The 22133-nt window shown below is 39.1% G+C and overlaps 4 protein-coding genes across 7 annotated transcripts; 2 read left to right on the top strand and 2 right to left on the bottom strand.

Moving 5' to 3' along the window:
- Positions 1-2995: 2995 nt before the first annotated feature.
- Positions 2996-6613, top strand: LOC149020047 (Acid phosphatase/vanadium-dependent haloperoxidase-related protein). Its single transcript, XM_089146866.1, has 5 exons — positions 2996-3383; positions 3642-3798; positions 5588-5638; positions 5912-6004; positions 6325-6613. Exons 1-5 carry the CDS (start codon positions 3196-3198, stop codon positions 6400-6402), a joined length of 567 nt encoding a protein of 188 aa, XP_089002992.1. The 5' UTR covers positions 2996-3195; the 3' UTR covers positions 6403-6613.
- Positions 6614-7587: 974 nt separating this feature from the next.
- Positions 7588-10612, bottom strand: MLS (malate synthase). The gene is made up of 4 exons (XM_089146864.1): positions 9773-10612; positions 9176-9501; positions 8723-9053; positions 7588-8543 (listed from the first exon to the last, which is right to left on the bottom strand). The coding sequence occupies exons 1-4, from the start codon at positions 10178-10180 to the stop codon at positions 7887-7889; spliced, it is 1722 nt and encodes a 573-aa protein (XP_089002990.1). The 5' UTR covers positions 10181-10612; the 3' UTR covers positions 7588-7886.
- A 1201-nt stretch (positions 10613-11813) lies between these two features.
- On the bottom strand, positions 11814-16391 carry LOC149020045 (cytochrome c1-2, heme protein, mitochondrial). The gene is made up of 8 exons (XM_089148070.1): positions 16249-16391; positions 16069-16152; positions 13871-14091; positions 13259-13538; positions 13110-13181; positions 12405-12521; positions 12253-12318; positions 11814-12173 (listed from the first exon to the last, which is right to left on the bottom strand). The coding sequence occupies exons 2-8, from the start codon at positions 16126-16128 to the stop codon at positions 12057-12059; spliced, it is 933 nt and encodes a 310-aa protein (XP_089004196.1). The 5' UTR covers positions 16129-16152; positions 16249-16391; the 3' UTR covers positions 11814-12056.
- A 2275-nt stretch (positions 16392-18666) lies between these two features.
- On the top strand, positions 18667-22133 carry LOC149020044 (Remorin family protein). 4 transcript variants are annotated; one of them, XM_089148067.1, is made up of 5 exons: positions 18667-18844; positions 19413-19478; positions 19713-20656; positions 20910-20991; positions 21306-22133. In XM_089148067.1, the coding sequence occupies exons 3-5, from the start codon at positions 19842-19844 to the stop codon at positions 21513-21515; spliced, it is 1107 nt and encodes a 368-aa protein (XP_089004193.1). In that variant the 5' UTR covers positions 18667-18844; positions 19413-19478; positions 19713-19841; the 3' UTR covers positions 21516-22133. The 4 variants fall into 4 exon arrangements, with proteins under 4 accessions (XP_089004193.1, XP_089004192.1, XP_089004195.1 ...); XM_089148066.1 differs by having other exon boundaries at positions 19404-19478; XM_089148069.1 differs by lacking the exon at positions 18667-18844 and adding an exon at positions 18888-19255.

The raw sequence follows: 22133 nt of genomic DNA, 5'->3' as shown, positions 1-22133 counted from the left end.
ACACCTTTCAATTGCACAATAGAAGTGTAGCAACCCATCCCTGAGTGCCAACAAATTGAATTAAATGTGAGACTTTAATATGTGGTGGAGAGATGTAAGGAGAACACAGACTTCTACCTTGACAGATAACAAATACTTCTACCTCCAAAGTCCTAATCCTCTTTCGATAAATCCAATGTTAAGGTTAGGGTTATGGACTGGAATTCTTTTTCATAAACTAACTAGTATCTTTCACTGTTCCTTTGATATAGAATATGAGATGTAAATGCATTCTTTATTATAATTATTAAATTTTTTTTTTGGGGTTAAAAACCATAATAATTATATCTCAAAAAGTGAGAGAGAGAAGAAAAAGAGGGTGATATTTATTACATATAGATTCTTCAAACAAGACAATCACAAGGACAAATGGTTTATTACCTTTTGTTTCTTATTGTGATTAGGTGGAACTCTTCAAGGAAAGTGATAGGCTTTATTTAATTTTAATATTAAAGTGGCACGTCATATATTTTATGGCATATTTTTGTCCTAACTGTAAAGTATTTTTGTCTTCCAATATGGAACCAATGAAAGTGTGTTATTTGACATTTACCAAAAGAAAGAAAAACAGAAAGAAAGTGTGTTTTACTGTTATTGGACATCAAATTAAATTGAAGTTTGACTTCACTGAGGAAGGGTTGCATGTATTTTCACTTATTTCTATTTCTAACATATGATCCACACAAAATCAAGCAGTGTTCAATTTGTACAAGTTTTTTAAAATTAAAGTAAGACTACTAGACTAGTATTCTATTAGGATCTCATTTACCCAATTTCCACATTAACTTCTTAGGTCTTATTTTCACGGATCTTGTTTCGATCCTGTGTAGGACCGTCGTAGTCGTGTAAAACACTTAGGTCCGTCGAATTCAAATCTTAATCGAGATTTAGATCTCAAGCATTGAAATTCAACGGTCAAGATTGAAATTTCGACTTAGATTATCGAAATCTCGTTTAGCTGTCATTTATGCATATTTAATGCACATGACTGAAGCAATTTTGCTATTTCAATTCGCTACGTCCACAAGACAAGAATTAACTTTTCTTTTTCAGGGTCATGTCATAGGCATGATTAATTCTTCTAAATCTAGACGTTCAAGGAATGACAAGATGTGATGAAAATAACTTGTTAGAATTTAAATGATTCATGACTTTTCCTTAAATAAATAAGATGTCACCTTTCCCTTTCATGTTGTTTGCTAAACCTAAATAAGTTTGGTATTTGACATGTTGATTGACAAGAATAATGTTGGAGTAGCTCTTTGATGTACGAACAGATTCTGCCTTGATTCATGTATTTTTAATCAATTGACTAAAGTTTATAAAATATACAAATTTAATCATGCTTCATCAATTAATTTAAATAATATGTTCTTCTTCATAAATAATATATATTATAGAAAAAAATATATGATTTTCCTTTTGGAGTTTAGGAATTAGGATATGATAAAATTTTTGCTGCAATAAAATTCGGTTTTCTTTCCTTTCTGTTACATTGAAAAAGAGACAGGTCTGAATTTATTATTCTCTTGTCATTTTGCAGGACCATTGGGCTTCGACTTGAATTTCTTCATGGAAATTCTCTCCTTTGAGGTCTCCATTAATATTGTCGAAAATTATGAGTGGGACCAAAACCAATTAAGTAGGATATTTAATGGGATACTGACCTCTTGTTACTACACCTTGTAGATGCTTAATGATGTTTTGTTTAATGAAGCTAAACCTATCTAGCGTACACTCCGGCATAAGATTATGTATTGGTTCAAGCAAGTAAATGAGGTGTCCATACATCATCCTTCATCCTTTAGCACAAATTGAATTCGATTTACATTGCTCATAAGGGTTTATCCTCCCCCTCCCCACCCCACCCTCAAAAAAAAAAAAATAAAAAATCGTACACTACTCTTGTGATTTCAGGGACTTCGAAACAAAAGAGCATTGAAGGACGGCTGGAGAAGTTTTGCCTTGCACATAAAAGACAATGTATGAACTTCAAAATATAGCTTAACTTGAAAAGTACTAAGGAAGACGTTTTGGTTGATGCGATCCTGAGAAGATGGCGAATGGCTTGCGTCATGCAATTGCAGATCCAAACAATTTTGTTTGGAATTGCTGGCTTTCAAGACCCAAATTTCTATGGCCATATCATCCTACTCATAGTCTCCTTTGAATTAGTCCTAACCTTTTTTTTTTTTTTTGGTAAACTGATTTTCAATTAGAAGGGGGGCAAGCAAAAGCCAAGACATCCCGACGACTCAAGAAGCTAAAGAGGGAAAGCGGCCAAAAGTCCTACTGCCCCACCTAGATATCGGCTACAAAATTAGCCCATCTAGAAACAAACCACAAGCGGCCACAAAGTGCGGATGTCCTCAACCACACGATGAGCACCAAGCCACGGGAGAAAGGGGCACAAAGAGGAACAGGTCTGGAATCACTCCAAAACCACATCTTCAAGGAGACGACCGCCCATCCGCACCGCGCAATAATGGAGAAGGGGAGGAGGGCGACCAGCGAACGAAGCTCTCCCGACCCAACCCACGGCTGGACTCCACCCAGAGCACCCTTGCAAGCACCATCTTAAACTACCTCTATTTTCACCAAATAAAAATTATAAAAATAAAATAAAATAACCAGCCATTATACCTAATATTAGTATCAGTTTCCCCCAAAGAAAAGAAGAAAAAAACTATTTCTTAGATTGTACTTTGTTTCCTATCATTAAAAATAATAAATATGAATTCAATTTTCTTTTTGGATTTTAACGTAATTACGCGTGTAGACTTGAACAATTCAGATCAAAAGTTTGACAGATATTTTGATCTCCATCGTTTATCGTTCATATGGTAGATGATTAAAAAATAAGATGTACGGTTGAGATCGAAGTCTTGATTCGCTCAAGACCGTTACATAATTAAACCCGCCCAAGAGAAAGACAATTCACTCAACGCCTCCCCAGAGTCAGTCCAGAACTTCGTCGATCATTTGGGATTCGGGAAATAGCTTTCTCTCTCTTTCTCGATCTTCTAGCTCGAACAGTAATCGAAGAAGAAGAAGAAGAGGAAGAACAGAAACAGATTGGATTTTATCGATAGGGACGAGAAAGAGATCACTGGTCACCTGTGTGTGGTTTGGTGGGAAAGAAGAAGAAGAAGAAGGATGGATGAAGTAGCAGCTTTGTCAGCTTCCTTGATCCAAAATTCAATCCCCGCATCTTCGTCGTTGTTGTCACCTTCTACTACTTCTTCGTCTTTGTCGTCGTCATCGTCGCTCTTTGATAGTTTTCCTCTTGTCTCTGCTCTTATCGCTTTCGCCCTCGCACAATCCACTAAATTATTCACCAACTGGTATATATAGCTTACTCTTTTCTCTGTGCAACTAATTAATTTCCTTCAATGTTTTGCAATGCTCAATCTTAAAAGCCAGTGACTCTGGATTTGTTACTCTTTTTTCTCATTTGGTCCTAATTGAGCTTCCCTGTCCAAGATCCATCACCGTGAATATCGGATTTTTATGGTACTCTGGATAATGCGTCTTGTCAAAGTATCTTCGTGACGAAAATTAAAAATTTCTCCTGAGAGTTACAAAATTTCAGAGATCTTCAGGTACAAGGAGAGACGATGGGATGCTAAACAACTGATTGGCTCCGGTGGGATGCCATCATCTCATTCCGCTACAGTTACTGCTCTTGCTACAGCTGTAGGGCTTCATGATGGCTTTGGAGGTTCACTCTTTGCTACTGCAATGGTCTTAGCCTGTGTTGTATGATTCTCAACTCTGCGTTCTTGTTAAGTTTTTTTTATAGAAAATAGACATCAAAAGAAGAATATGTAGACTACTCATTATCCCCCAACATAACTGTATCGTGTTTACCGCATATAAGTGTCCAAATGTTTCTGGTTGCACTAGTTCTTTAGGTTATATATGTATGCTCCTGAATCTTCTTCTGTACAGTTATGAGATACTCCTCTCACCAAATTTAACAATTTGTATCCCGTCATATATTTGCACCTTATTTTTCTAGATATATGCAATCTTCAAATCATGTCTTCTTTCTGGATTACTTGTTGGATTTTTTTTGGGTGAATATTACTTGTTTGATATTTCTACAATTTTAGAAAGCTTAATGGTGACAAGGCTATCAATAGTTCGTGATCTTAACTTGCTTACTGGTTGTTTGCCTGTTTAGATTCCACTCGGCTTCTCTCCTTAGAGGATCACAATAACTTGCTGAATCATGTCATGGGATAATAAACACTCATAACAGTTTGTATGTGTATGTGTGAATATTTAGAGCTTCTGTCAAATGCCAAGAATCTCTAAATATTATGCAGGCTCTATATCTCTGTCAATTTGATCTCATATGCTGGTTTATCATACAAGTTTATTGGAAGACTTTTATTTTTCTTTGGTCCTACTTCAGTAATGATCTAGTTGAAATTTCAAGGCTTACACGCCTCACAATTGAAAGTCCCAGTCCTCGATTCTGTGTTATGCTAGTTTATAACTTATATATACTCCAATCCATCACTCATGCTAATTTATAGTATTTATTCCAAAACTTTTTTATCCATCAGGAGCGCCAGGGCCACTTAGTTTAGGTCTTTCTAAAATTGCATTGTCAACCATACCAGGAACAAGTTGCTATTTAATTTGTAAGGAATTGGATGACTACATTTAATGCGTCGGAGTGAAGAGTACGTGGGTATAATGAAGTGCATTCCTGAGGAGGCTTTGACCTTTTTCCTTTTTCCCTAATATCTTCCCAATCTCCTCAGAAATGGACTATCAGTTCATTTCAGTTTCTGCTGGATCCTTTGCAGAGGCCAAAGATAGGTCTGACAAGGTTGGGATGGCTTGGCCATAAAACTAATGGCATCAAGCCAGTCAATCAGTTGAAATTTTCCTTATGCCTGGAAAAATTGTGGTTTCTGTTTTTCTAGTAAATTGAAAAACTGAGGCTGGTTGCTCTTGATAGAGCAATAGGCCTCAGTTGCTGTCAACTTAAAGCTGGCTAATTGTCTAGTTAAACAGAACATGTTTAACATTAGCATTTAAGATGCAGTTTTCTGTCTTTATGGTTCTATTTTATATGTAACCTAAGATAAGTACTAGCTATGCATATGATCTGAAGACATTATCCTTGAATTTCCCTGCTTTTATACTTATTTTTTGGATTGCTTGGTTATGTTAAAGTGCTGGGAAGGCGTCAATCCATCTCCACCTCTAAATATATCCTTAGTGTTTTCTTTTGCTAAAAGCAATCTTATATTCATGTGCATCTTTACTTGCCTTCTTTGGTAGACTAGTTACCTTTGAAATTGTATGGCCGCTGATTCATTCCAGGGGGGAGGAAAAATAAAAACACATTTTGTAGCCTCTAAGTACCAAATGATCATTGTGGTAAAAGTTGATCATGCTCATGCTTCAGATTGGTTTTCAATAATCCACAAATGCAACTCCTTGAGTTTATTAGATTGAATCATGAATGAATTTAATTACCTTGAAATGTTGGGACGCAATCATTTTTACACAATGCATTTTTTGGCAGGTGATGTACGATGCATCTGGTGTTAGATTACAAGCTGGGCGTCAGGCTGAGGTATGATCTCACCACTCATTCTTCTTTTTATTACGGTAGATCATTTTTTGATCTGGACATGCCATACTAGTTTTCAGTTTATCAAGGATGAGTTGCTTTTGGGACAGATAGGTATACTGCACTGGTAGTAACTGCTGGAGGATCCCTCTAACATGTGCTATAGTAGGGTGGGATGCATGGTTTCTGCAACAGCAGCTTTTGGGTGACATGCAGCATATGTGAACCTGGTTTATCTAATACTTGGTCCTATTGTTTAATCTTGGTGTTCTACAGGTGTTGAATCAAATCGTATTTGAGCTTCCAGAGGAGCATCCTCTGGCTGAAATCAGACCACTACGTGAACTTCTTGGTCACACTCCTCCTCAGGTAAGCTTTAACAGCTCAAATGTTTTAATTCAGAGTACTGTATCACATTATAGTGGTCTTCACTATGCATTGTCAATTTAATTTGATTTATCAAATTTAAAGATAGGTACAAGGTGACTGGCGTCAAGTTTTCATTATTCTAACTTGGAAACATGTGGAGTGAGGGTCTTTCTTTTTGGACGGATTACATGAAATTTGTTTCTTAAAAGAATTTTGTCCACTGATGAATCTAATAAAGCATGTAAAGAACCAATAATTCAGGATCACCAAATGGATTTGGAAGAGCATAACAGTTTTTCTACGGTCACATTTTGTCACAGGTTATTGCTGGTGGATTACTTGGAGTGGTTACAGGCGCCATTTTATATTTAGTCAAGAAAGTCATTTGTCAAGCTTGATCCCATTGTAGATATCACATATGAATTGGCACCTACAGCAGAAATTCTGCTTGTTGCTTTACCTGTAACCAGTTACAGCTCATATTCTTTGGAGCCCTCATCCTGACTCTGCTTGCTTCTGCAATGGTTTCTTGTTTCTAGTTGTATCAAAGTACGTTCATTGTATACCTCAACAATTGTAATGGTTATTGGAATGAAAACTGTTTTCATGTTCACACATAAAAGACTTCTCTGTCATTGTGTTGCTATATCAATGATGCTTGATCATCTTCTAATTTGTAAGTCAATCTTCAGTACCGATAAACATGAAGATCTTTAGAATAGATTTTGCAATACCCTTGCAGTTTGATCCAGAAGAAAAGACACTAGTCCACCTAATGTGTTCGACTTTGAATCCATCTAGGTGTTTTTTTCAGGTCCTTGCATCCGGGGAATGGATTTTCTGGACTACATGTAAGAGAGCTTAATTATAGGAAAGTTGCAAGATTTCTTAAAGTAAAAAGTAAATATATTGCATTGTACAAACTATCTGAAACGGATCCCTTCTCATCTACCTAACCTTTTGACCTGTTTTTTTGATTTCTCTCCATCTGCCGATTCTTCTTCCTTCATCAATTTGATCCTGGACTTGGGATTTATAAAATTAGATCAGAATTGGCAGATCCAGATAATGGTTTGGAGTTTTAAACCCGGTCTTTAGTGATAATTCTGTCTTCTCTGTTCTGCTTTGTACTCTGGTGCTGAATTTGCTTTTCTCTGCTCTAGTTTGGCCTGGATATGTTATGATTCGACCTGCCTTATAAATGGTTGTCTGGACTCTCAGATACACTCATTGATTATATATTTATGGCGCACTATACTTCCTCAGAACGAATGATCTCATGACGTGATGCTTAATCAAAACTGGAATGATTGGAAGCTGAGTTTATCAATAAAATCAAATCCAAGTTTTGTGAGCTTTGCACTTCAGTCTTATGTCGATGCTTCTAAGGCAAGTCTCATCAGAGACAGGTATTGAATTGACCTCTATTGAATGGAATTTTGCTGAGAAGACAGGATGTTTAGAATGATTAGCTGAAAGAAGACCAAAATTGGTTGATCCACAAACAGGGTTTCAAGAATCAGGTGTTGGATCAGCAATCTCCTTGTAGTTTTGCAGAAGTTGCAGAATGATAGATTAGGCAGGTAATTTGGTAAGCTGAGAATCCTTGTAGTTTTTCATTAACTTATAACTTTCACTGTTTACCTAACAAGAGTGTTCATTTAGAAACAGGTGTTGAAAGACATTGTAATGAAATTATTTGATCTTAGTTCAATACCAATGCGTTCATACTGTATTTTTGAACCAAACTGATTGACATCCTCAGTGATTGACATTTTTATTAATGGTATCAAACAAACACAAGACTCATGATGAAGATGCTGCTACAAAGCAGAAAATTGTTGCAGAAGAAACTGGCAAGTAATATGCTAAATGGATCTTTTCAGAGCCTTGCAGATCCATCTGGGTGATGGATGACAATGAGATTATAAGCATCAAGGGTCAGAAAATCATCCAGGATAGGAGCTGTGCATTGCTTGGTGAAAAGCTTGCAAGCCTCCTTGTACATCCCCTTCTTGAACTTCTCTTTACCCACTTCCTGTTCGATCCTAGCCATCTCTTCCTCCACTACTCTTCCATAGAGCTCCGGGTTTACCTTCACACCAAGACCATCTCCATCCAATTCTACTCCATATTTCAACCATTGCCAGTTCTGAACCCTACTGATCTCAGCAGTTGCAGCATCTTCCATGAGGTTGTAAATAGGAACTGACCCAGTTCCAGTAAGCCAAGCTGCAAGGTACTGGATTCCAACTCGAGCATTTAGTCTGAGACCTTCCATCGTCTTAACACCTTGTGGCCTTTGTAGGAGGTCTTCTTCAGTGACGTTTGCTGCATCTTCCCTCTTCATGGTCAGGATCTGGTGGGGAGTGTTACTTATGTTCTTGCTGAAGACTTCCATGATGGCTGGGATTAGACCAGGGTGGGCTGCCCATGTCCCATCATGACCTGCTAGCACCTCTCGCAGCTTGTCCTTCCTTACCAGCTCTAGGGCTGCTTCATTTGCTACAGGGTCATCTTTTATAGGAATCTGAGCTGCCTGTAAAAAGGATTGACATATAGATGAACCTTATAATGCTAAGATTTCCAGCTCCTCCTTTTAAATTTGATGAAACTAATTCTTTTTTCTTTTCTGGTAATCTATATTTATTGGGTCACACAGATATGTTTGAAGTTTTGATTCATGAGATAAAAACAGAAAAGAGGAACAGGACGTACCATGCCGCCCATGGCATGCACACCACGCTTGTGACAAGTATGGATGAGGAGGTTAGAGTAGCTCTTCATGAAGTGTTGAGCCATGCCAACCTGAACCCGATCAGGGAGCAACCGATCTGAGTGAGCCTGGAAAGTCTTGAGATAGCTGAAGATGTAATCCCATCTACCACAGTTCAACCCAACCGAATGATCCCTCAGTTCATATAGGATTTCATTCATTTGAAATACTGCTGGGAGTGTCTCGATCAGAACTGTGGCCCTTATGCTTCCTTTCTCTATCCCTACCATCTTTTCTGCCTTCTCAAACACTGAGTTCCATATTCTGGCTTCCCTGTAATAATCCAGGATCCCCCCATGTAGAACATTATAACAGAGATATATGCATAATCAAAAGATGTATCTTAGTTCATGGTTATATAGAAACTTAGGTAGAACTCATTTAGAACTACTAACCTTGAGTGCTCCATCTTAGGTAGATAAAAGAATGGGCCAAGGCCTTCACCTTGGGTGCGACGGAAAGTTGAATAGTTATGGAAGAAGTAGAGGCCAAAGTCGACAAGGCAACCAGTTGCCGGTTCGCCATCGATTAAGATGTGGGCTTCGAGCAAATGCCACCCTCGAGCACGGACAAAGAGCTTTGCCGTTTGATCATTGAGCTTGTAAACTCTGTTCCTTGCTTGATCATGGAATGTTATGGTCCCTTGCACTGCATCCCTCAGGTTTACTTGACCTCTCATGAGGTTTTCCCAAGTTGGAGAGAGCGAATCTTCAAAGTCAGCCTATATCACAAGGGGAGGGATTCATATAAGCATTTCTAGCGTTGAGTCGCTTGACACAAGCTGCATGTAGGGAAGGGGGGGGATGGGAGGACCGGCAGTTGGATGGGAAGGACCGAAGGATCTGTGTTCGGTCGATACGGAACAGTTTTACTGCTACCCCGATAAGGATAGCTGACCGATACGGTTGAATCGTATCAGTCAGTCAAGGGGGGCAAAATGAACCAAAACTTTATTTAAATGGGGGACCTATTAGAGAGAAGGAAATTCTCACCATGAAGACTTTAGCACCGGAGTTGAGAGCATTGATGACCATCTTCCGATCAACAGGACCGGTGATCTCCACCTTCCTGTCGGCAATGGCAGGTGGGACCGAAGCACAGACCCAGTCACCATCCCTTATGTTCTTGGTGGAAGGATCGAAACCAGGTAGAGCCCCTGAGTTGTACCTCTTCTGTGCCTCCTTTCGGCACTCCAATGCATACTTGATTTGATTTCTGAACTCCCGCTGCAAATCTACCACGAATTGTAAGGCTTCCTTGGTCAGGATCTTGGCGAATTCATCATCGTATCGTCCTCTGATTTCTACCCCTTCAGGTGTATCATATGCAGCTACACCTACACCTACACCACTTCTTTTTGACGACCCCGTGTTGTATGTTTGAGGTGAAACGCCCAGCATCTTGCTCCAACTTTCTTTCCTTCGGGCAGTGTTACTCTGTGTTCGATGAATTGCGTCAAAGAGGGAAGAGGATATCTAGTATATATAGAAGAAACCAAAAGACGAGTCATTGATCACCCCCGAGTGGGCGCTCCATTAATTATCAGTGAGAGGTTAACATTGGCTTCATTGCGTCATGAGATATGCATTCTAATGGATAGGGCCATATAGTGGGTCCTCTTCGTACGCAATCGGCACGGTGCACGCCCCTCAAGAGTCGAGAAATGGAAATGGATAATCCCTTGGATCTCGTGTCTGCAACTTGCCTCGACATGTGTATCCTTCTTCATGATCCAAACCAAAACTCATCGCTGATACAGAGAACAAAATCGCCTGTATCAGTGACCCTCCCAATCCCATGTCGAGGCATGGTCCGATAGAGTAGGTTATGGTTCAGTCAGGACTGGTTCCCTAAATCACGGTTCAATTCTATCTGAATCGTATACATCTATCTATTTGACTGGTTCGCCCTCGAACTTTGACACCCTTACATATCAATTCTGGGTAGATTCCTCGAAGGAAAAATTCAAGATATTCGATATTTTCGTATAAGGTTGACTCCTTGGCTATCCAAAGGTCAAACAGCTCATAGATGATCTCACAGGTACTTTCTATGATACTGTCAAGAACGAGAATTTATCATGTCACATGATTCTGTGAAAACGAATGCATGATTTCACCCTACGTTGAAGATTTTTTATTCTCTTTTATTTTGAGGAAACGATGTAAGCATTTCTCAGGTTTCTGAGAAGGCCATAGTTGCCATCTTAATGAGCCCAGAGCCCACTGGCCACTACAATTTTAGGCCTGCAATGAGGCCCTTAATCAGGAGTGCGGCCTTAAAACTTTTGGTAGTTTAAAGTCTTTCTTCCTCAACAAAAATATGACACTAGGTAGAAGACTTCGACTCCAGATGATGGGTAGAAGTTTGTGCTCTTCTCATTCCTTTCCTCCACATACAAGGAATTGGGAGTCCTGCCTCATCGAGCACAACTGGTGTTCATGCTTTGTCTAGAATACAAATAAAACCTAAATTTCCCCCTTTAACTGAATCTATTTGAAAACTTTCTACCAACAAAGAGATCCCATCCTTCGCTTTTGTGTTTTTTAAGACACCGTGCTAACCTGAAACCAAACAAAATTTACAACCAGAGTTGCAAGTATTAAGCAATCTTAACAGTTAAAAAACGGCATGATGCCCCATGCCCACAAACTGCATTTACAGCAAATTCAAATGGGCCTGGAATGTCAGCAGGCTCTTATCCCCTAAAGATGATAGTGGTAGCCTGGCTAATTCAACAATTCCATATCCAACAATCGAATGTTAAGGAGAACTCTCCATGTGGCTCAAAAAAAAAGCACGAATGAACATAGAATATTGAAAAGGACATAAAGCAAGCATCCAAGACTTGGGAGCATTGACACCCAGGGGGAACCATGACAGGCACACAGTAGAGAGTATAGCAGGCTTACTACACATGAACCTTTTGCAATTCCATATAAAAGACGGGACTTACAAGTGATGAGCGGAAAGTGAAAAGGGGGTAAAAAAAGGGAAAACAGCAAGAAAGTGCTCCAACCCAACTCTTTGGACTGAAATAAGAACCCAAACCAAAATTCAAATATCCATGGGAAAAGGAAAATAAATGTACCAGTGATCATGTATATATATATAGTGAGCAGAGCTTATTTCTCCCTTGAAAGAATAGTTGAAACGATCTCAATCCCTCATTCATCTCTGCAGCCTAGGACGTCTTGTAACAATACATCTAATCTAGATCATCTAAACCACTTATTGCCAATAAAAGTCAAATGAAAAATAAACTTAAAAGTGAGATCAGTTGACAACATCAAGGACCAACTTGCGAGACTTCACAACGGACCACTTCAAGCGGCGGTAATAAGCAGCTTGGAGGAGTGCAAGTGACAGTACAAAAATCCATTTGAATCCCATCTGCATTTCAAAAGCTACTGAGTGAGAATCACTATTTTTATTTGAAATTGTAATGGATAGTAAACTATCATCCATTTACCAGTTTCCTCTCTTCCATTTCGGGTTCCGCTGCCCAGGATAAGAATGTGACGACATCTTTCCCCATCTACACCAACATTGTGAAAAGAATCTGAGCTTCCAGGTCTTAGCATCCAAACTTATACTACTGGCCTGTTAGATTTTGATGATTACCTGAGATTCCGTTGCAGGGGTACCATCCTCATACTCAAGAGCACCATCAATCAACATTTTGGGCATAGCTATTGCCCCACCAGGGAAGTAAGGATTATAGTGAAGCCCTTCACGGATCTAAAATGCCAATTAAGTGAAAACTATAAATTAGTTAAATAAGGGATCAAAGTGGACAAGCGTCATCAACAAACAGAAAAAGGGAGAAAAGCACAGACACAAAGGAACCAAATTTCTCAAATCATCCCTCGGAAGTGTTATACATTGTCATTTTACTAATGCCATGCTGGTCCTATATGCTTCCCTGATCCTGTTTTTCTTATCTACCCATTTTATTTCCTTATTTTTGTCTCATCTGAAATGTTTCCTCAGGCTTCAGCTATGTCCACAAAGCTATGGTCAATCATACCCACACCAAAATTTCATAACCCACCATTTATATCTTCAATCACTGACCTGCCCGTCACCTCTACTCTACCAAAGAGTTAGGTCCCAAACCTAAACCCACCACCCTCCAAAAAAAAAAAAAAAAAAGGAGGGTTCAAAATGTCACCAACGCTCAGGTTGCCAATAAAAGCATATAGTTAAAAATAGAAAAAGAGGATAGGGAAAAAAAATGCAGATTTTGCAGAATGAACAGGTGTAGGTTGTTAATTAGAATTACAATTTAACAATCAATCCACATGATCAAGGAAGTAGAAAAATTACCGAAATACCAGCAGGAGGGTCACGGTAGCCAGTTAGGAGGGAAAATACATAGTTCTGACCATTGTGACGAGCCTGAAAAGACAAAAGTTAAACATTGCTGGATTGACCAATTATATGAGAAAAGAATCAAATCAAAACGTTATTAATACCTTCGTGATAAGACTCAGATCCGGGGGATAAGCCCCACCATTGGCAAACCTGGCGGCTTGTTCATTTGCATATGGCTGAGGGAAACGATCACTCAGCTTACCAGGGCGAGTGAACATTTCACCCTCATCATTAGGTCCATCAACCACCTCAATCTCAGCAGCCATGGCTTTGGTTTCCTCTTCTGTATATGCCACTCCCACAAGGTCACGGTATGAAATTAGAGACATGGAATGGCAAGAAGCACAGACTTGTTGGTATACCTGATGACCACGACGGATCCTGCTCACATGTAATGAGTGGTAAGTGTTATTGCATTCAAAGAAGCTGAGACTTTCAACTTAAGATATATAAACATGCTATAAAGCTATTATCTATTTAATAATTATATTAATCTGAATAGCTTTAATAAATGCACCAACAAAATAGAGGGAGGGGGTGCGGAACAAAATTAATGCAGCATATGCTAAAGGATCTCAATATATCAGCCAGTTCGGTGATAAAAATTACTAATTCTTAGGAAAAAGAACTGAATTATGGTGAAGAGGGAGGGGGGGGGGATCACATTCTCTTGCTTAGTTGTTAGATAAAATTCAGAAGAGCCATCCACTCACGATGCGTGGTCGTATGAACTGAGAATGCCTTTATGAGGCCAGGGGTAGCTTGGACATGCTAACCCATGCTCTGCCTCATCCGCAGATGCTACTACTGAAAAACTCAAGAGTCCAGAAACACCGGCACCCAGGAGTGCAACTGCTCTAAGGGACTTCATGGCAGCAGATCCAGATCCATCTTGATCCTGCTTTGAAATAAGTGATGATAATGCTGGCGGGGCCTGCAAATTACCAAGTAAACACAATTAGCATACAAGGAAAGTTTTTGCAGGTATAGACTTTCAGGTGAATTTTGTCAATTTTGATGCCAAACAAAATCCAACAAACATGTAGAACCTTGTTCTCAATGAAAGGATGGGACTAGTACTTGTACTTAGGACAACAAATTGGCTGATGTATCGCAGATTAAACCAAGATTGGCTGGGTCTGATCCAAACCTATAGCTATCCTTGAATTCAAGTTTAGTAACCAAAGTTTTAAGGCAGCCTGAGAATACAGAACCAGTCTGACCACTCAACACGAACCAGGCCAGCACATATCAGGCATCAGGTTACTATTTTCTTGTGAAATCTTTAGCAAAATGGCCAACAACTGAACACTCAGTTGCCTTCTTTACTTTAACCCTGTTGAATTTGATCCCTGTGAAAATTAATCTCAATGCAGGTCCAATTTAAGTTGGTTGCTGTACCAACCTACAAAAGCATAGAAGTATAGACAAACAACCATACCGTAAATGCATCAACTAATTGCACAGGTGCTAAGGATAAGAAAAGACTAACTATTTCTTGAAAGCTACAATAAAGCAAATCTCCACAACTGAATATCCTATTGTGTGCTTCTTCTCCCCCAACTCTTCCCTTTTTCTCTTATCTGATGACCTTATCCCATTCCTTCAACAATCAAGAGAAGCATTTTTGGAAGATCTTTAGTTGTGTGAGCAAGAAAGAGGTAAGAACAGAAGAAAAACCCCTATCAAGGGAATGTACATACTGCCCAATTGTGCTTTACAATGTGTATTTTGAGCATAAATCAACATCACAACTCAATCCCTTCTGCAAGTCAGAACAAAAGAAAATCCCACTATCAAGGGAATGTACATATTGCCGATTTGTGCTTTACAAAGTACCTAAAACAGGAAGGGACCTATATGACGAGACAGCGGAAGGGAAGAGAAAGTATAAACAAACTCACGTATGGAATATTGAGATCTGTATCTAAAAATGGGAGGAGAAAGTCCATAACCTAGCCAATGGAAGGTTAGTAGAATGATTAGGAATTGACTTCTCAGTGGAGAGGTTGTGGGTTCAACCCATACCGGTAGCATATGTAATATCCCCACCCCCAATTTCCCTATATATAAAAGCGCTTTTGTACCCAAAAAAAAAAAGTCCATAACCTATTGACTCATTGTCATTAAACAAGTAATATCCAAGTCTCTTTGTGGGTTGGGGAAGTAGGGGAATTAGATATGTCTGTGAGGAGGAGAAGCAGTATTTTTTTTAGGTTGTTTTCTATCTCACTGAGATGTTCAACGTGTAACTATTGTTTATAGTATAGAAATCTGATTGATTAGTTTCTCTTATTACGATTGTGATTTTTTCTTTTTTCTTATCAAATATTAACACTACAAATTTAATTTTTAATATAGTCACTGGCTTGTCAAACGAAATAAATATCATCTCGGGATAATACTAAAAAAAATGTTGATCATGACAGTAATACTAATTATAATATCGCTTACTGTGATAAGGTTATGACCTATTCAAGATGACAACTAACACAGCCATGCTATAAGCATTTACGTCAGAAAATAATAATTGAAAATAAAAATATATGTATGCAAAATTACTTCAAAGGAGCAATCAATCAAATGGGCATCCTTTAAACAACGGTAGACTAAAAAATTACAGTTAAATTATAAAAATATATATTAAACAGGTATCACTTGCGGGACAAAAGGGAAAGTAACAAAGGGGAGGCGAAGACGATGATGCTCCTTTGCTCAAGTCGCAAATCCGAACTCTTACATGGGCAAAGCAAAAGTAGGGATTTGAACAAACACCAAATGGGATCTCAAACGTTTGATGGATGTATGTCATTTCATTATTTCTCCATCCCCCCCCCCCCGAAAATCTTCTCACCTAACCAACAAAGACGATATGCGAGACAGTCCAAGAAAAGAGAGAGAGAGAGAGTACCGTATATTGGGATTGAAGTTTCCCCTTCAATAACTGCTTAATCGATCTTGCCGCAGCCATCTAAGTCGATTTCCAAGCCGATTTCTTCAGGAAAAGAAGCAACAAGTGTGAGAGAATAAGATCCAATGAAAATAAACAGAGAGAACACAGAGATCTGAAGAAGGAATTAACTTCCACTACCTGCTGTGGATCGACGGACCGGAAAATAAAATACAAGCGAGAGCAATTGGATCCCCAAATGAGAATGAGAAAGGATTAAAATTATCGACTAGTTCGCTCCCCTAACCGAGACGACGGAACCCCGCAGAGCGAGATAAATGATCGAGGGTATTTTTGTCAGTTCAACTCAAACATTAAGTGGACCGGTGGACGATTCATGTTTCCAATTGAGCCGCGTCACTAGGGTTTTAAAATGGAAAATCAGTGCCAGCTCGATACGGTTTCTTTTCATAGGTCGTTCGTGATAATCTCTCAGCATCAATCTAACGACGACACGAGTTTTTTAAGATACGGAAATACGGTGACCGTTGGATCACCCTGGCCCATCATTCTCGTTCGCGTGGCCATTTTCGCCCTTTTATTTCTTCCAAATGTTGTAGGATCGCCGTCTATTGGCTTTTACATATTACATCCTAACCCTAAAGCGTGTATGATTACCACCATACCCTTGTACAAAGAAAATTTTATATTCATGTTTGGGCCTTTATACATATATATATTTTTCTCTTTTTGGTAGAAAGTTTATCCCTTCATATTAATTGTTATTTGTCCTGTGATGTTGTACACTTGTACCCCCATGTGTTTTTTATTGTTTCTATGCATTTTCATTGTTACCAAGCTGTAATAGATCAGTCTATCCCTGGCACAGCCTTTACCCTGAAATTCACAAACTATTTTAGGCCTCAATTAGCTGGTTTTTCTAATGGGTTGAGCGAGCTAGAAGGAGTTTATCCTTATCCGGTTGATTCATTTCCAACTCGAAGAAAAAAATATGTTTCTTTGAACAGAATCAAAGAAGAAAAAAAATATGTTTCTGGAACAAAATATATATATATATAATTTTTAATGTTTCAAAATAAAAAATCATATTTTCATGTTAAAAATACAAGAATGCCCCTTTTGTCTTTTCAATAAAACAATTTTGTTTAACTTTTTGTGAAAAATTTTCTTAAAGGGGGACCAAAAGCATGCAAGAGTACTTAAAAAAATACAAGAAAAAAAAAAAAAAAAAGCAACGAATTATATGCAAGAAAACATAATAAATAAAAATCAAGAAGGTTGTTATACAATTCCTAACAAATCATACTATACCTTAATAGCTCAAATAACCAGATAAATCCGCACCATTTTGTGGAAAGTTTTTTTTTTTTTTTTTTTGAATGAGGTTCATCCGGATCAACTTGCGCGCACCACGACTACATCCACCTTTATGTGGAAAGCTACTGCAAAAGGCTTGACAACACCCAACCCTTTTCCTTCTTTCTTTTTTGGTGAAATGTAAGTTTTCGTTCATATCATATCAATTCCTTGGGGAGAAAGTTCATACAAAATTTGATGTCGAAAGACCTCTCTATAAGGCCTAACATACAGATAAGTTGAGCAAATTAAAGAAGTTAGCTGGGTTGTAATTAGGTCACGTTTGATACCGATGAAATGGCAAAAGGGGTTTTTGCCGGCAAGGGTGTTACACTTAAAACGGAAAATCTGAAATGCCATGATGGGGCCCGAGGGGTCGTTTATTGCTAAGAAAAACCCAAAATAGAAGAACCAGACACTCATATTTCTTTGGATGCACATGGCTTTCTTGCTCTACTCTTCGACAATGAAACATGCTGCTGTTCTTATGAAAGAGAGAGAACTTGATAGCTGGCTGATTACTGGCCCAAAGCCCATCTTTAGGTTAAGATGTTTCACCAACACTATCAATAAGGGATATCTTCTCCACCCACCTTGTCAGTCACCATGTCCGTCAGATAATCTTCCTACACTCCTATGAGAGCAAGCTGTTCTATTTGACACTGGTAAACCTTATAAATATAGATTTACTAATTCATGTGAGTATGGGAGGATAGTCTAATGAATAAGTTGGATGAAGAAAATCTCAATTCCACTAACATATAAAAAGGGTTAAAATATGAAGAACAAGAAAAACTTTCAAAAAGAAAATTTTATAGTTTAGATCTTTTATAAAAAGTCTATGTTGCTCTCATATTTCTTTACCACACAACACGTGAAACCCATCTTTTAAATATGGCTGTTTAGCCTAAGCTCCAAATACATCTGGGACTTATATTAGTGCTGGAGCGCTGCTCCCAAGCAAAATCAGAGAATTTCATACTAAAACCAATTGTCATGGCGGCCTTCACCTTGCGTTTATGACCCGTTTACTGGGCTCCCAGTCGGTCACCAATCACACGAGTCACCAGTGTCACCACAGTAACTAATCACCACTAAAACCAGAAGAAGAAGCACAGCAGAGCTGAGGAAGGGAAGAGGTTCCAGTGCCACCAGTTTTACTCATCTCACCACGTGACTTGCAGGAACCATTTCAGGCCTCCATCAGTCTGTCTAGGCAGGACTCAAAATCTCTCACCAATCAACTGAAATCACCTACGTGTCAGTTCCAACGGCTACTCTTACGGTCTTACCACCTCAATAGCTGTTCCAAATAAATTTGTAATTCAAATATACCTTTTTCCCTTGTTTAATCACTGCTCTCAACCCACCTCCATGGGAAGCAGCGCCAGAGCCCAGAGCCAGAACCACAGACAGTACGGTACTATTTCATTAACTTATCTTTCTAACTTTTTTTTTTCTTTCACTGCAACTCTTCCCAAGATTCCATTGTGATGGAAGGTGAGGTGGTGGTTCTAAATTTATAATGCAAATGCACCGGCTTTCTGCTATTCTTTCTCTGTCTTTTTCCTCATGTGTACTCTGTAAGTAGTCCTTGATTTTCCTGTTCACCAGAGAAAATAAAAGTTCATCCATCATTTCCCATGGAAAGACTTTATTCTTTTTACCATCATCATGTTTGAGGGCGACTCTCTCGTTTGTTTTATAGCAGGGAACTTCATAGGGGCTGAAAGGTACAATGGATCTTGATCTCTTTTTAGCTTTGCTGCTGAAGCCCCCCAGTTTCGGTTTTAATTCTCTGAGATAGAAGGGCTTTTCCAAGAAACTAAAAGTAAATCTACTATAGTTCACCGCAACTCTGCATCACCCACTAGTGCTACATTTTCAATTGCGTACTTTGTTTGGTGCCTCGTAGCTAGAGTTTTTAATCTAGTTTGCTGGATTCTTCAGTAACAATCTCTTGTCCATCCTTCTTGTAGAGGCAACAGACCCTTTTGAGGATGTTCTTGAGAGTTTGAGCTTTGGTTTTCATTGATCTGCTAGTCTTTTCAAAGGTATGATGTTGATGCGTAAGACTCTAATTCTTCTGCTATTTTTCCAAGGAAATGCTAGTTAGAGTTTATTTTCATCTTGGTTCATTAGTCAGAATTTTTTCTAATGCTAGAGAGATCCGAGGGGATCTGTATTTGGTAAGCTCTACGTAAGATCTGATGTGTTAACAACTGGCTCCAATCTCTGCTGTAGTTGTAACAGAGATAGAGTTTGATACAAATCTAATTGTTGAACAGATCTCACTCTAAGAGTTACCTGGGAGCTTCACTTTGATGGTAATGGAGACTGCTTATCAGACTAGGATGGAGAAACACCTGTAGCGCACTACCGTTTCTGGTTGTACTAGCCAGAAGGCAGGAACAAGGATGAGGCCTGCAGAGGACAAGGGTTGTTATAATTATAGATCAACACAGGAGATTTCCAGCAGCTCTGCAATTGGTTTTGAGTTCCACAAAGGGAATGGTGCAAATCAGGGTTTTAATCCCAGGACAGCTTTGGGGAAACCAACTCCATCAAAATGGGACGATGCACAGAAGTGGGTAGTTGGATTGTCAAGAGGAGATCGAAATCGTTCCAAGACAAAACCTCGAAATTCAAATGCAGATGACAGGAGATTGATTGATCCTGTTCCACAAATGGAGAAGGATTCTTCTAGCAGCACAGATGAAGGTGTTGATGAAGGAAGCCCATGTCCTGCAATCTCCATTCAGGATGAAGGGGAGACAAAGAAGGTTGATGGCAACGAGTCGTTGTGGCGAATCAACAAGCATTTGGAGGATCCATCATCAGCTATTAGATCTGTTTGTGTGAGGGACATGGGCACAGAGATGACCCCCATTGCGAGTCAGGAGCCTTCAAGGACTGCTACACCCATTAGAGCCACAACACCTGCTGCAAGGAGTCCTATCTCTTCTAGATCATCAACCCCAGGTCGGTGTCGACATGAAGCACAGGCCCTTGAGAGCTACCAAACAGGTCTCACACCATTAGAAAGCAGAAATGAAGCTGTGGGTCTTGGCAGGGCAGGGGGTGCAAACAGGTGGTCTAACAGAGAGGAAGAAGATGCCAATGCTGGGAAGGTAATTGAGTACAAGAACAGCGAGCAAGCAAGGAAGCCCAGTTCATTGGAGACCCGGGCCATAGCTTGGGACGAAGCTGAACGAGCAAAGTATATGGCCAGGTGATTTGCTGTGCTCTTTTCCCATTGTTAATTTACTTGCTTGTTCTTCATCTTGAACCTGTAAGCATTTCATTCCAAATTGCAGAGTAAGCTTCATCACGGTTATGGTGCTTGTTTTGGAACATCTTTAATCGACTGAAATCTGATCTGTTTAAAGAACTCGATCAAATCCCATCTCCTGCAACTAATCTGCCAATAGAAAAGATAAACATAAAGATTCTCTAAGATGTATACAATATTTTTGACTTTGCAGGTATAAGCGTGAAGAGGTAAAAATACAGGCTTGGGAAAACCATGAGAAGAGGAAAGCAGAAATGGAAATGAAGAGGATGGAGGTACTTCGGATCCATATCTTAACAATTTTACTGAACTCATCTTATAATACTGCTCTAACCAAAGAAAAGAAATCTGATAATATTACAGTTGCAGCATAATATTATTCAATTAGACCTGCTTGTATTACCATTCTTCCCTGAAAATTGCTCCATCTCAAACCATATGTGGGGGGGGGGGACATGTTTTTCAGCTGCAAGCGTGTTTGAATAATTGCTTTCACTGGCCTGAAACAGGAGGATTCAAGCTAATCCATATGAATGTACTATTATTAGTTGTGCCATGTTAGGACTGAAATTTTCAATCAATCAATCAGGTGAAAGCTGAAAGGTTGAAATCAAGAGCACAAGAGAGGTTAGCAAACAAGGTTGCAGCAGCTCGTAGAATAGCAGAAGAAAAGCGAGCAAATGCAGAGGCTAAACTGAATGAGCAAGCTGTGAAGACTTCTGAGAAGGCAGACTACATAAGGAGGACAGGTCATTTGCCTTCTTCATTCTCCTTAAAACTACCTTCACTCTGCTGGTGAGGACATCATGTATTATGGAATTATCAATCGGCTGGTACTTCTCTGGGATCCCCTCCCTCACCATCCTGAGAGAAAGAGTGAGAATGAAAATAATTGGTTGGTAATTCTTGTTATTCAGAACTTTGGATCCAATGTAGATTGCTTTCATTTTTCATTATTTGGGAATGTGATTCCATCCATCATAACACGCTATATTTTCAAGATCTTAACTACTGTAATTTTCGAAAAAGGCTCGTATCGGTATGGCTAAACCAAAACCAAACAAAAATCTGTGGGAACTGTAGAAGCATGTATAACCATACATTTTTTTTGATAAGCTTTAATGTCAAATTCTATAAATATATATATGCCCACATCTTATTCATATCAAAAAATATTCCGACAAGTCAACTACCATTGAGCAGTCTTTCATGGCTCCTGATTTTCAGAGTTATTGTTTTCTGTGCTTTCTCCCATGCCTCTTGAACTTCAAAGCACTGGGTTACTGTATAAAAATCTCCATTAAAGCAAAGACCACTCACGAATTTAGCGTCAAAGCTGGTGTTTCCCCCGGGTTTGGCTCCTCAGCCTCCTCTCCAGGAGAATGTCTCCCAGCGAATGCCCAGTGAGTGAGGAGAG

This window comes from Hakea prostrata, chromosome 3 (genome assembly GCF_041222555.1).
Source record: "Hakea prostrata isolate BN-2017 chromosome 3, UWA_Hpros_2, whole genome shotgun sequence".
Classification (NCBI taxonomy): domain Eukaryota; kingdom Viridiplantae; phylum Streptophyta; class Magnoliopsida; order Proteales; family Proteaceae; genus Hakea; species Hakea prostrata.
The sequence above is the reverse complement of the archived record's forward strand: the minus strand, read 5'-3'. Positions and strand labels throughout refer to the sequence as shown.